The sequence below is a fragment of the Erpetoichthys calabaricus genome, chromosome 4 (assembly GCF_900747795.2).
Source record: "Erpetoichthys calabaricus chromosome 4, fErpCal1.3, whole genome shotgun sequence".
NCBI classification, from domain to species: Eukaryota; Metazoa; Chordata; class Cladistia; order Polypteriformes; family Polypteridae; genus Erpetoichthys; species Erpetoichthys calabaricus.
The window spans coordinates 192,611,956-192,625,742 of record NC_041397.2 but is presented as its reverse complement, the minus strand read 5'-3'; the positions used below and the strand labels follow the sequence as shown (position 1 = coordinate 192,625,742).

General features: G+C 39.7%; 1 protein-coding gene across 4 annotated transcripts in view; it reads right to left on the bottom strand.

Annotated features, from left to right (window-relative positions):
• dock9b (dedicator of cytokinesis 9b) overlaps positions 1–10,147 on the bottom strand; it is a 441,285-nt gene extending 431,138 nt beyond the window's left edge. For all 4 annotated transcript variants that reach the window (XM_051926266.1, XM_051926269.1, XM_051926275.1 and 1 more), the window contains exon 1: positions 9,673–10,147. In XM_051926266.1, the coding sequence (XP_051782226.1) occupies positions 9,673–9,789 (117 nt within the window). In that variant the 5' untranslated portion in view covers positions 9,790–10,147. The remainder of the gene's footprint in view (positions 1–9,672) is intronic.
• Between the last annotated feature and the right edge of the window lie 3,640 nt (positions 10,148–13,787).

Sequence of the window (13,787 nt, the reverse complement as noted above, 5' to 3'; positions counted from 1 at the left end):
TATGTTACTTAATCCTTAACTGGCCAGCTGTGGTTTAGTGTGGGTTTATGACTCAGTTTGTCCCATGATGGATGGGTGACCTGTTCAGGGCTGGTTCCTGCCTTGGGCTCAAAAGCTGATGAAATTGGGAACAGTTAATGAAAAAAACAAATGCACTGATATTCATTACTGTATGTCTCAATGCCCAAATTTTATAAAAAGCATACTTTTTCCTCACAAAAACAGCTTTCTACTTTTATGTGACTTGATCAAGTTTGATCTCAAATCAAAAAAAAAAAAAACTAAGCAGTGATCAAAACAACAAGAATTCCTACTAAGAGTTAAGAAGTGCCTGACAGTGAATCAGATGCTTTAATCTGAGCCCAGGACTCAATCCACTTTGTAGGCAACATGTCACTTTGAAACATTTGAGCCCATTGTACTTGAAGCATCCACAACACCTTGTATTATGTATGTATGGATGGTCACAGCTTTTGGCTCTTCAGAAGCACAGGGAACATGCAGAATTGAATACCAAAAGCAGCAAAGAATGAGCAAGGAACAAAGCACTAAAATGTTTGGAAAATATTTCCTGCTGCAAACTGGTGGAACCATTAACAATAATAAAATACACACAAAGGAACAAACAAGGCTAAAATTCACTAGGTAAAATGTTCCCAATTCCCATGTGCACATATATGTAGGTATCAACAAGATGTCTCCATTGAACTGCAATTTCAGACACTGCAGTACTAAATTACTTTAAGCATTTCAAAGAGAGCCAAGACCATTAAAATCAGTAAGAATAGGTTCTGGTATTACACCATCACACGTGATTCTTACTTTTAGCTGCACTCTCTATCCATTCACCTTCCTGCCTACTTGTGTAGTTCAGAGTTGCGAGAAGAGGACTATCACAACAGCACTTAGTGCAAGGAAGAAATCAACACTGAGTGGGGCGCCAGTCTATCTTTACAGGATATTCTCTCGTGTGCAGCCAGTTTAGATATGCCTGATGCTTGTTTGGGAGGAGGAGGTTAAAGTAGAGTGCCAGAGGAAAACCAACACAGACACAGAGAAAATGTGGAAACTTAACAAGAAAATCCTGGGCAAGTCTCTAGAGTCTGAAGGTAGCACAATTAACCACTGGTAGGAATCTTGTACCAAGATCCAGATCCACTTACTGTAATTTAGTTCCAGATAGATGGACAGAGGGCGGCACGGTGGCGCAGTGGGTAGCGCTGCTGCCTCGCAGTTGAGAGATCTGGGGACCCGGGTTCACTTCCCGGGTCCTCCCTACGTGGAGTTTGCATGTTCTCCCCGTGTCTGCGTGGGTTTCCTCCGGGCGCTCCGGTTTCCTCCCACAGTCCAAAGACATGCAGGTTAGGTGGATTGGCGATTCTAAATTGGCCCTAGTGTGTGCTTGGTGTGTGGGTGTGTTTGTGTGTGTCCTGCGGTGGGTTGGCACCCTGCCCGGGATTGGTTCCCTGCCTTGTGCCCTGTGTTGGCTGGGATTGGCTCCAGCAGACCCCCGTGACCCTGTGTTCGGATTCAGCGGGTTGGAAAATGGATGGATGGATAGATGGACAGAAGGATGGATGAGTCAATCACTCATCAGAGAAACAGATCCCCCTACACATTACAGTAGATGTACATAACAACCATATAGAAATCAGTCCACTCTAAAGAGAAAATTAAAATAAGATGTGAAAAAGTGTTACTAAAACAGTAATAATGCTTTAAACAAACTTACTCTTCCATAGACAACACAGTTCAGCCCACAATTATTATTTTTTTGAATGATCTGGTTTACACCCTTAAAAAAGGCAACTAGAACTGTTCATGTAACAGATGGTCAAGTTAAGTGACTCTCTAAGGATTTCATACTAAATCGATGATGGGAAATGAACCTGTAACCTTTTTTCCCCATGTTACAAGTATAACACGCTGCCTAGCTGATGACAGAAAACGATCGTTTCCACCAGGTTTTGAAACGAATACCTTTCACATGTAAAGCTAATATGATAAGTATGGATCTCCAAAAGAATATTTGACCTTCCGACAAAAGGGCTTTATCTATCAAAATATATTTGCTTTAACCTCTTTTTAGTTATTAAAAAGATTGATCAGAAACCCTAAGAATGAAAAGCAGTGGCCTATTACACACAAAAAGTGTGATGTTCACATTTTGCAATTCTGATTCTGTGCCAGTAAGGGTGGCCACCGACTGGGTATCTATTACAGTAACCTAGCAACTTACTTCTGAATAGGAATGACAACTGCTTCTTTAAGCAGATAAGAAAGAAAACCTACTTAGTTTTAAACTGTTAAAAAAATGTATGTTATTACAATGCTATTTTGCTATGGCAATTTGTTCTGTAGCTGCAGTATTTAATTTAAGGTGCACTTTTTCATTCTTTTTGTCAAGGTGCTGGTCACAGCATTTCCATGACACAATGCAGCAAAATCATGCTGAATCTAACTGTCACAGAAAAGTGAACAAAAAAAAAAAAAAAAAAAAACTAAATCTAGCCAAAGAGAAGCAATCAACTGCTGTAAACCACTGACAAATAAAACCTAGCTCTTCCTCATCAATTATTTCCTTACATCCTAGGAGTTTTTTAGTTTAGTGCAGGGGTGTCAAACTTAGATCCTGGTGGAACAAAGTGAGTAATTGTTAAGGAAAGCCAAGCAAAATTGACACCTTTTATTGGCTAACTAAAAAGATTACAATATGCAAGCTTTCGAGGCAACTCAGGCCCCTTCTTCAGGCAAGATGTAATGAAGAAGGGGCCTGAGTTGCCTCGAAAGCTTGCATATTGCAATCTTTTTAGTTAGCCAATAAAAGGTGTCATTTTGCTTGGCTTTTCTCTACATTCATAATGGCTAACACGGTACAACACACTAGTACTATAATTGTTAAGGAAAACAGAAACATTTAAATCTTATGAATTTTAAAAAGCAGTCAATTAAAACAAAGTAAAAAGAAATGTAGTTTGTTAATAAGAAAGATAGTGACAGGAATGAGTTTGACACCTTTTTGGGTGCAATCACGTTGATAAATGTCTAACTATACCAGAAAAATAAAAAGTAGACATGAATATCTTAGTGTATTATATTTTTAAAATAAAAATAGCATGCAGTGCCTCATAGCTTTAGTCTCCAAATATGCCAAAATATACATTTTGCTTGAACCTAGTTTTTTTTTTCATACTCATGACTTTCTCCCACATCCCAAAAATGTGTGTGTGTGTGTGTGTGTGTTAGATTAACCTAGTTTGAGTAAGCATGAGTTGACGCGAATAAGATTAACTGCGGACTCTGAATTAGCTATGTGCTAGCTATGACTGGAGTATATGAAGCAATCATTGTGTTGCCACAACAGTATGCTAAACTGCAGTTAATGGATTTCTGAATGGATGGAAAGAAAGCATTCAGTCTTGTCTGAAAGCTATCTCCACTGATAATAAACTATATGTAAGCATTGATAACACCCTATATTTAACCTACCACTGTTTTAATCACTTAAATCACAAACCTCTAAATGTTCAGTCCATTGAAGTGTAGTAAATCTAACCTATCTGAGTATTTTTACTATTGAATATGAGTCTGGCTCAAGTAAATATTCTAGTATGTCCTAATGACTAAAAAAAGATGAACCCCACTGTGAACCTGATGAATGATGCAACCAGCACCAATAAGCGAAAGCAAAATAACAAGTATCATCCTGAACATGATCATTATTATGAAAGTGATCAAAACAAATGAACTTCATGGATTAAACACAAGATTTTAGAAATAGTGGTGTGGTAAAAAACCAAACAATAAATAAATACTAGTTTACAAAACTGCAGGTCAAAGAGTATGTGAAGATAGGGTGGTGTATAGGAAGACTACAGGACAATGATTTAAAATCTTGGAATTAAGGAAAAGCATCCAATATCAGATCCAAAATTTAATACCTCACACACATACATTGCTTTTTCAATTACTGAGTAAGAGAAGTACCATTATAGGACACATAATAAGAGATGCTATAAGAAACTGAATAAAATCTCACACCTTCTTTTTGCTTGTCTTAAAGACCAACAGTAAAAGATGTTGCTCAGTCATGTCTACCATATAAAAAAAATCAAATGCTTCCACTAGCAATAGATTTACATCCACCCACTTTCTAAAACCACTAAACCCAAGTTAATATTAAAAATTACTAACTTCTAATGCAGAAATCATGCAGTACACAGGTACAAAAACCATTGCAAAAACTAATCAAACTATTAATTAAATTACAATTATAATAAATGATATGTATAATAATAATAATATTAATAATAATAATAAACTACAAATTAGTATTACCCATGGAAAAATAAATTAATTAATTTTACAAACTTGCTCATCCAAAAACAGACTCACTGGAGGCTGCAGCATTAAGCACATCAAACGGCACACATACTTACACACTCACGAAGGGCTACATCAGCACTTAACCAACCAGGTTATCTTTAAGATGCAAGAGGAAACCAAAGTAACCTAAGAAATTCTTTGTGTGAAAAGACCAAGACTGGCATATGAATCAAGAACTTTGGAGCTTTAAGACAGCACTAACTACTATGTCATAAAACAACCCTAATGAAAAACATAAATAATTAAAGAGTCATGCCATCAACAAAAAAGCAGCCTGGTTAAGTTATTTCATATATGATAAAAGGGTTACCAAAAAGAGACCACTTACTGTAAGGAGTTGTGAGTGAAAAGGGAAGTTGTTGAAGGGTGAGGGAAAGTATCCAAAATTATGTATGGTCTATGGTTGGAAATTTTTAAACAATTTGATTTGGTTTTGTTAAAATTTCTTAAGTGGATTAAAAGCTATAAAGCCATTATTCTTGCTATGCCACTGTAATAACAGAAGCCATTCCCTTTAGCCACAGGATTTGCATTCAGGTCAGCAAGGTTTTGCTGCATTAACAGCCATACGAAAGCAAATCTACTTTAGCATTAATAAACAGCTTGGGATCATGTGCAACAAATTCAAAAAGAATCAAAAAGAAATATTAATAAATAATAGCTTGGATACAGAAAATTGATGGATCTTTCAACCTTCAACACAAGCAAAACCCTAAGCCACTTTCAAGCCATACAGTAGATTAACTGCATTCCAAACCACAGGAGCATTTCAGATGTCAAGATTACAAGAAATGTTGTGTGGTATAGTGCCAGCCATAATGGACATCACACCCCAAGGCTGTCAGGTCAGTGTTCGTCTGCGTATGCTCCAAATACAGAAAAATCAACATAAACAACTGTAACAACTGTATTATTTATCTGTACCTTTAAAGCACCCATGGATAGGGTTTAATAAACTTTTATATAAATTAATGATTGGTTGGTTTACTCAAAATTAAATTTTTAACTGCAGGCAAAGAGCTTATACTACATGGACACAGCTATTGTTGATTTTCCACAGTGCTATTATCCTGGTAAACAGGTGAAGCTGCTAGCTTTTTCAATTAGTGAAACAGCAAACACTTCATTAAAACATGGATGAGTCCCTTGTTTAATTTGCGTTTACCAGTTGTTTACAAATAGCACAATCATTAGCTGTGATTTTCTGTATCATTCCTAGAGTGATATTGCAAATAAAGTTTTGGTTCCATGTATTCCAGGAACTACCTGTACTTATTTATTTTTAATTGGGAAACTGCACAGAGAAGGTGACACTAGGGAGTTCTAGGCACAAGGCTAATGAAAGACAACAAAATATTTCTTCAAACGGGGGAGTGTAAGAGCATGCCATGGCCAAGTGTAATGTGTACAAAAAGACTGGACAAGCATCTATTCCAAACACTTATGTGTAATTCTGCGGCTTATTTGTCTCGTGTGTGTATGCATGTTATGTATAAATCCACTGCTTTTGCAATGTTTTCATATCTTATACTCTTCTTTTTCTTCAATGAAAATCTAATATAAGTTTCCTATTCGGCCATATGCACATTCAGGATCTTCTCAATACACATATCAATATTCAGAAATTCTGTGTTTCGTTGTTTTTTAGAAACCAAGGTTTCAGCATGACAAGGTCCTGTGCAAGGTTGTATAGTCAACTAGGAAAATTTCCACTTCTAAATCAGACATTTTGAAAGTGTGAGTCTTGCACTCCCATTTGTTTATTTACCTGTCCCTATAAATACCATTTAAATGCAGTCAGTTTTAGGTTAGATCACATTTTTTCTGTCAGTCTTTTTTCTACCTGTTTTGCAGTGCACTGCAGCACAGCAGAGGAACACAGGGTATGAAGACAGGAGGCTATCACTTTATATAAGTGGTATGTGAGAATTGAGAGGAAAGATGCGATCTTCATTTAAAGCATTTTCCGTCTTGCATTTTCAACATTTACATTTATTTGCTTAATAGACGCTTTTATCCAAAAGCCACTAACAAAAGAGGTCAACATAATCGAATCAACATCAGTCTCTGGGACTGCTTGAGAAAAAGTATTAAAGGACAGGTAACAAAATTGAATATCACAAATGAAGAGCTCAAAACTAAAATACCAGCTAGTTACACTTCCTTGGTTACAAAAACCTAACTATTAGTTAGAAAGAAATTCACCAAACAAGAAAGTCTTCAAATTCTTATTCAACACACTGAGTGAGTCAAAATTTCAAATGGAGGTGAGTAGCTCCTTCCACAAGCTACTAGCTACAGACGAAAAGATTCTGCATTTAGGTTTGATGCTATGCAGAAGTTGCATCACCAGATGCTGTTCATCAGCATACCTGAGTGATCAAAATTGCACAGAACCTCATGAATGACTCCATATATACTGTACACAGGTGATGATCTGCTGATAAGCATCAAGGATTTGAACTTAATATGAGCTGTAATAGGAATCCAATGTAGTAATCTGAAAAGAAGAGTGACATGTGCCCACCTAGGCTGGCTGAAAAACAGACATGCCACTGCATTTTGAATCCTCTGCAGAGGCCTGGTGACATGTGCCAGTTCACCTGCCAGCAGTGAGTTCCAGTAATCCAAATGTAACAAGATCAAAGCCTGAACCAGGAGTTGTGACATATTTTATAATGGTGGGAGAAGAAAGATGCTCTTCACCTTGGGACAATCAACTTAAAAAGGGGACACAATATAAACGACAAGATGCAATTTCACTCTCAGTGGTCCTGTGATCTTGCTCCACTGGCTTCTCTTCTCCACTAGCGCATTATTTTTAAGAATGCAAGATTTTTTTTGCAAGACTTTAACCTATTCGCAGGTTTCTTATGGACTTGCCTCCTGATTCACTTTGTCATGTATGCTACCTTGGTTTAGTGGGCACCTTCCTCCGTATGTTCTGGCATTGGCCTCCTGTTTTCTCCACCTAGTTACAGAGAAGTCAGTTTATGTCTTCCTTTCCATCTGTAAACATCATCCCTAATTCTCCAATTCTACTTCTGCTGCATCTTTCAAAGCCTTCTCATCACTCACCAGTGAGAAATGCTCTGTCTTGGCACTACAGCAGCTAAATCATTTCTTGCCTCTTGACAGAAACTTTGTGAGCTTCATTCTTTTCACAACTGGCAATCTTCCTTTTTTAATCTAATTCTGTTGCAACTGTCTGCCTCTTGGATTAATGAATCATCTTTTGAATCCATTGAGGATTGGTCTACCTCAATTTCAACATTTAAAGCATTTTCATTTCCATTGACATCATATAAGATGCTGCAGATGTTCTATCAGACGGTTGTGGCGAGCGCCCTCTTCTACGCTGTGGTGTGCTGGGGAGGCAACATTAAGAAGAAGGACGCCTCACGCCTGGACAAACTGGTGAGGAAAGCAGGCTCTATTGTAGGCATGGAGCTGGACAGTTTGACATCCGTGGCAGAGCGACGGGTGCTCAGCAGGCTCCTATCAATTATGGAGAATCCACTGCATCCACTAAACAGTGTCATCTCCAGACAGAGGAGCAGCTTCAGCGACAGACTGCTGTCACTGTCCTGCTCCACTGACAGACTGAGGAAATCGATCCTCCCCCAAACTATGCGACTCTTCAATTCTACCCAGGGTGTAAACGTTAACATTATTCAATGTTATTGTCTGTTTTTACCTGCATTTTTATTATTCTTTAATTTAATATTGTTTTTTGTATCAGTATGCTGCTGCTGGAGTATGTGAATTTCCCCTTGGGATTAATAACGCATCTATTTCTATCTATCACAATAACAGCACACTTAAGGTTCATTTGGTTGTGTGCCTGATGCTTTTGTTATCTAATAAATTTCCTTCTCTTCGTCTATGCATGTTATTGATTTGGACTCTGCTGCTAAGTTTTACGGGGATGGTTTTGTGGGTGCCATTCGGGGTATATAGTTCTTATCTTTTTCAAATGATATTCTTTATATGCGTGTCCATAAAGATGCAATGGCACTACTGCATATGCAGCTGCCCTGGCTATGAGAAATTAATTAAACTCGGCTACTGATGCGTAAAATTGCAGGAAGGCGTAGACTTGAGTGTTAAGGCAGGCAAACTTAATCTCAGCTACAATACTTGTTGGAATCAAAGCACGGTATGAAATACAAAATGGAAATACATAAACAGGGTTAAAAGAGCCTTCATTTATTTCACATCACTCAGGCAAAAGGCAACTTGACTGTCTCATCCATCCATCGTCCAACCCGCTATATCCTAACACAGGGTCACGGGGTCTGCTAGAGCCAATCCCAGCCAGCACTGGGTGCAAGGCAGGAACACATCCCCGGACAGTGCGCCAGCCCACCACTGAGCACACACACTAGGGACAATAATTAGGATAGCCAATGCACCTAACCTTCATGACTTTGGACTGTGGGAGGAAACCGGAGCACCCAGAGGAAACCCACGCAGACACGGGGAGAACGTGTTGGAATTCGACTTTAAAAAAAATCGCATACAAAAAGGGACAACATAAATTCGTTGTGGGGCGTGGTATGCTAAACTTAAAATGTTCTTGCCCGAGCATACCCGTCACTGAACAAAACTGCAGTACTTTAACTGTTCAATTCAACAAAAGTCGGCTGTGCTGTGGACCCTTGTTACCCGGTACCACTTGGGGCGATCTTGATTGCATACCACAGTTACGCGACTTCTATAAGTTGTAAGATTCATACGGGATCATAAAGCAAAAGCAGCAGCAGAAAAATACAAGTTGGGTCTACAACTAATACATGGCCTAAAAAATGACAAATCTGTGCGCACATGTGCTTAATCGGACTAGCGCGCGTGTTCTGTTCAACCAAAGTATAACCGCCCTTTGCAAATACCGACAAATACTCGCAAGCCAGCCAATAGGATTTGTCACCTCCGCGAAACCAACAAATTGCTCGCGTGACCACAAGCGTGAGGCGTGACGTATAGCGGAAAGCCCCCCGTCACATACCGGAATAGAGTGGAGCGGACTGCTTACAACGTAAGGGTGTTTACTCCCTCAAACTTTTATCTCGCTCATTTAATGTTATTATTATTACTACCATTGTTATTGTTATTTAATGTGTCTTCAAAGTTTATAATCAGCGACGCCCCACTGCCTCACACGCGAGAGCATATTTCATCTAAATGACTGTCACCGTTTCTGATATCTCCGCCCGTCTCTTTAAAGACATGCAAATAGACAGACAAGCCCATGTGCAAGGTGGAAGCGCAGGCCGAAGTACTTACCAGCAGCACGGAGCTCCTCACCACCTCGGAGACGCTCTGGCGCAACTCAGCCGCGGTGCCCGGCTTGCTGAGCCCCCGTGTAAACTTCCTCGTCTCTGGATGAGCTGTGAGTGACATTTTTGTCTGTACGCAGCGTTACCCCTCCGCAATAATTTAATCCACGATACGCACAAATTACAGTAGAAGCACATCCAGGGTGCCTCCTTTCCGTTCAAAAGCCGGAGGAACTCCGATTCACACGCTGTCGTTTGTGTTATACTGATCAGAAGCGTTCCATCTTCTGTTTCTTCATGCGACTCCCGGCTAGTCGCGGCAAGCTTTCATAATCAATAAATCCCCAGACACTGTCAGCGTAACCCAGCTCTCGCTCTCTCTCTCTCGTTGCACTGACTTCATTCAGTTCATACTATAACAAGGAACCTGCACCAGCTACACTTTGCTCCGTGCTCCGCCCCCTTCCTTGTGCACGATCAGCGACCCCTCCCAGTACGAAATCCCAGGTCTGAGTATCAGCAATCGCCATCGACGATGAAGATGAGAGGGCGTGAAAATGTCAAGTCAGAGGTGCCCCTCCCTACATTTCCCAGGCTGCTGCCTTTGTTATGTATCATTTCGCTAGGGGCAACGGAAAAGAAGGTTTATATTGTAGTTTATTGCACAGACGCAGCCAGCAAAACAATGCGATCTGAACACAAAAAATGAGATTTTCGTGAGTTTTACTCCTCTAATGCCACAAAACCCTTTAACGTAGCATCAAGCATGTGTCCTTTGGACGACTATTTTCGCTTTCCCGTCCCGTCCTGAGCTCCTCCCAGCATTTTGCAGTGGGTTCCCGCACACCGCGATCTTCTACTGCTAAATTGAACATTTTTAAATACATATTTTAATTTTATCCAGACCGCAAAAAATAGTGTGGTAACTTGATGCTTTTGCTTGAGTAGCTATGAAAAGTTACGTTGTATGAATATATGATATACTGTACTGTAAATACAAGCGGAAAACTATTTTTTTTAATTTTACGTTATAGTAGGTTGGTGAATATTGACACTTCAAGCAGATGATGCATAAAATTGTATGTTTTTCAGTTTCTCTAAAGTGTATTTCGTTTTAATTATGGGGGTCAATTTTAACCCACCCATCATCCACCTATTTTTCAGCCTACTCATCCAGTTCAGTGCAGCATATAGGGGCTACTGCATAATAAATCCAGTGTCCAAGGTCAGAATATACCACATACTTGTGATTATTTTGAAGTCTGATATTGGGGGGGGGGGGGGTATTTAAATTTTACTCCCACATCCCAAATATACAATACCATGTTTTAACCCCAGCATAATCCTGAGCAGGGTCACAGGAGTCTTGAGTCTATCCTAGCAAGCATAGGGGACAAGGCAGGAACAGTTACTGGACAGTTTGCCAGTCTATTGGAGGGGGAACACACACAACACTCACACACTAGGGCCCATTTAGTATCACCAATTGACTTAACCTGCATATCTTTGGAATGTGGTAGGAAAGTGAGGTATACAGAGGAAACCCATGTAGACACGGAGAGAACATGCATACTCCACACAGGGAGGACAGACGTGAACCCTGGTCTACTTGCTGTGTTGGCTGTACCATTGTGCCACCATCAGGGGCAGAGCTACCATTAGAACAGTCTGTGTATGTGGACAGGGGCCTGTTCTTATCAAACCTTCAGCATGTCACCTAAATAACCTAGGACGATTGAGTCTCACATAATCAGGAATGAGACATACCATGTTGCATTAGGCAACCTCATGACTGTGTGCTGCATTGTTAAAAGTGTGATCAACTTTCTCTTGAGGAGATAAAAGTCACCCAGGGGCCTCCGGGGTCTTAATCCAGTCCTGGCTATTCTGTTGCCCCATTCCACACGTGTTAATTTTTAATTTCAAATTGATCTTGTGTACTGAATGGGCAAAGTGATGGACTATTATCCTGTTCAGGGTTGGTTCCTACTCAGTACCGGAAATGGCTAGGATATCTTTCGTGTGCTCCAGCCATAAACTGAATTAAATAGGTTTAAGAATATCATGATATACAGTTCAGAGCCACAAGGAGCCAATGTCTATCTTAGCAGCTTTGGAGCTGTTTCTAAACAGGCAGCCATTTGAATTTAATGCTTTTGACACAGAAGGATAGTAGTATTAATAAAGAAACATTGTATTTGTGTCTTTGTCAGCAACCTTGACAATTTTTAAAAATTGTCCGAATGTGACATTGGAAGAATGTAACTATTAGTTAACCAAAAGAAATGTAATGGTTTGAAAGACTGCGGTGGGTTGGCACCTTGCCCAGGATTGGTTCCTGCCTTGTGCCCTGTGTTGGCTGGGATTGGCTCCAGCAGACCCCCGTGACCCTGTGTTCGGATTCAGCGGGTTGGAAAATGGATGGATGGATGGATGGTTTGAAAGGTCTGCTCTTATTTGTCCAAATATCATATTTTCTTACATATCAGTTGACATTTCCACCTGTTAATTGTAAACTAGAAATGTCCACCAAAGCCCCTTCTAGGTTGGTTTCTGCTTTGCAATTTATGCTTCTACGATGTGCAATACCCCAGTGATTGTGAACTGGATTAAGTATGCTAGATAATGGATGGATGGATGATATACCATAGAAGAATGTGTTCTTTACAGATGTATTGCATGCATTTCACAGATGGTAGTGCTTATACTAGTGTGGTGGGATCACTGTAAGAATAGCTCTAGATTCCTTTTCTTGAATATCCCTCACAACTGGTAGTCTCGGAGGAAGTAGTGTTGCTACAAAAAGTTCAGGTGGTTCAGTTGCACCAGGGCCCATGGTGACTGTGTGACTGTTATTTTGCAAGGCTTTGTCATTAACATCCATGATTAATTGAGACCTGAAAAGAAAGGTTAATGGTGTTGTCGTTCCCACAACTCCATAAAGCTTAATTATGAATATTGTGCTTTTATGTACTTTATATGCTAGATGTATCTCATTAATGGTGGCCACGTTTTAATTTGATTTAATTAAATATTACACGAGGGGGGTACTATTTTGTTTTTTTTTTATTTTGCACTATGATCCTTCAAGTTCTAGTTACGTCACTACTTGGAGGACAATGATTTCTTTGAGTTTGTATTTTCACTAAGGCAAGTAACCAGCTGCTCCAGGAAATGTACCATTAATGAAGTTTGCTCCTCTTTCATTAATGTATTTCAGTCCATGCAGCAACAGCTTTGTAAGCAGTTGCACAAGGCACCATGTATGGCCTGGCATCTGGACCATGATAGTTGCTGGTACTTTCCCAGATAGGAGGCCAGAATAATGGAGGGACAGTGAGAGACTACCTGCTAGAGCAATATTTTCTCCCAATACACTAAATGGCAGCATATTTCTGGCAGTGGTCCTGTTTGGGCATCTGCAGAGTAGCATGTGATTTGTGGTCTTATTAGGCAGCCCTGTTGTGGTTCTTCAGAGGCGGCTCACGTGTTCTCTTGGAGCTACATCTGACCCAGTTGTGCTTTTGAGCTACTACTATGACCCTTCTGGGAGTATAGCTGGGTTTGAAAAAGAACTCTTTAGCCAGGTGAGTTGGAGATGCTCGTGTGGAGAAGAGAAGGCCAATACAATGATAGTAAAAATAATTTTATTTTGAAGAAAGCCTATAGAGAAGATATATGTTTGAAATAAAAATATCTTTTTAGACCAGAAACTTCTCTATCATTGTTGTGGTCTGGGTGAGACTCCCCCAATTGTCTACATACAGTTGCATTAATGATGTTGTGGAGAATAATACAAGAACAATAGGTGGTTGTGTTCTGGCAGCTGTATGTGGCCAACATCTTGTTCAGATTACAAAGATTTTCTTTTTTGTATTTAACCCAAATTCAGTGCTAGTGACTTGGCTATGGCAGTATGATGGTGCAATGGTTGGTACTTCTGCCGCACTGCTTCCTAAGACTAGGTTCAAATCCTAACTGGTTAATATCTAGTTAACATCTGAAAACTGGGACCTGTTTGCATGTTATGTTAGCATCTGCATAGTGTCTTCATCCTGAGTACTCTGGGTTGCTTTCTGTCATATGTGCCAAAGATGTGTGTATTAGGTTAATTAATGCATA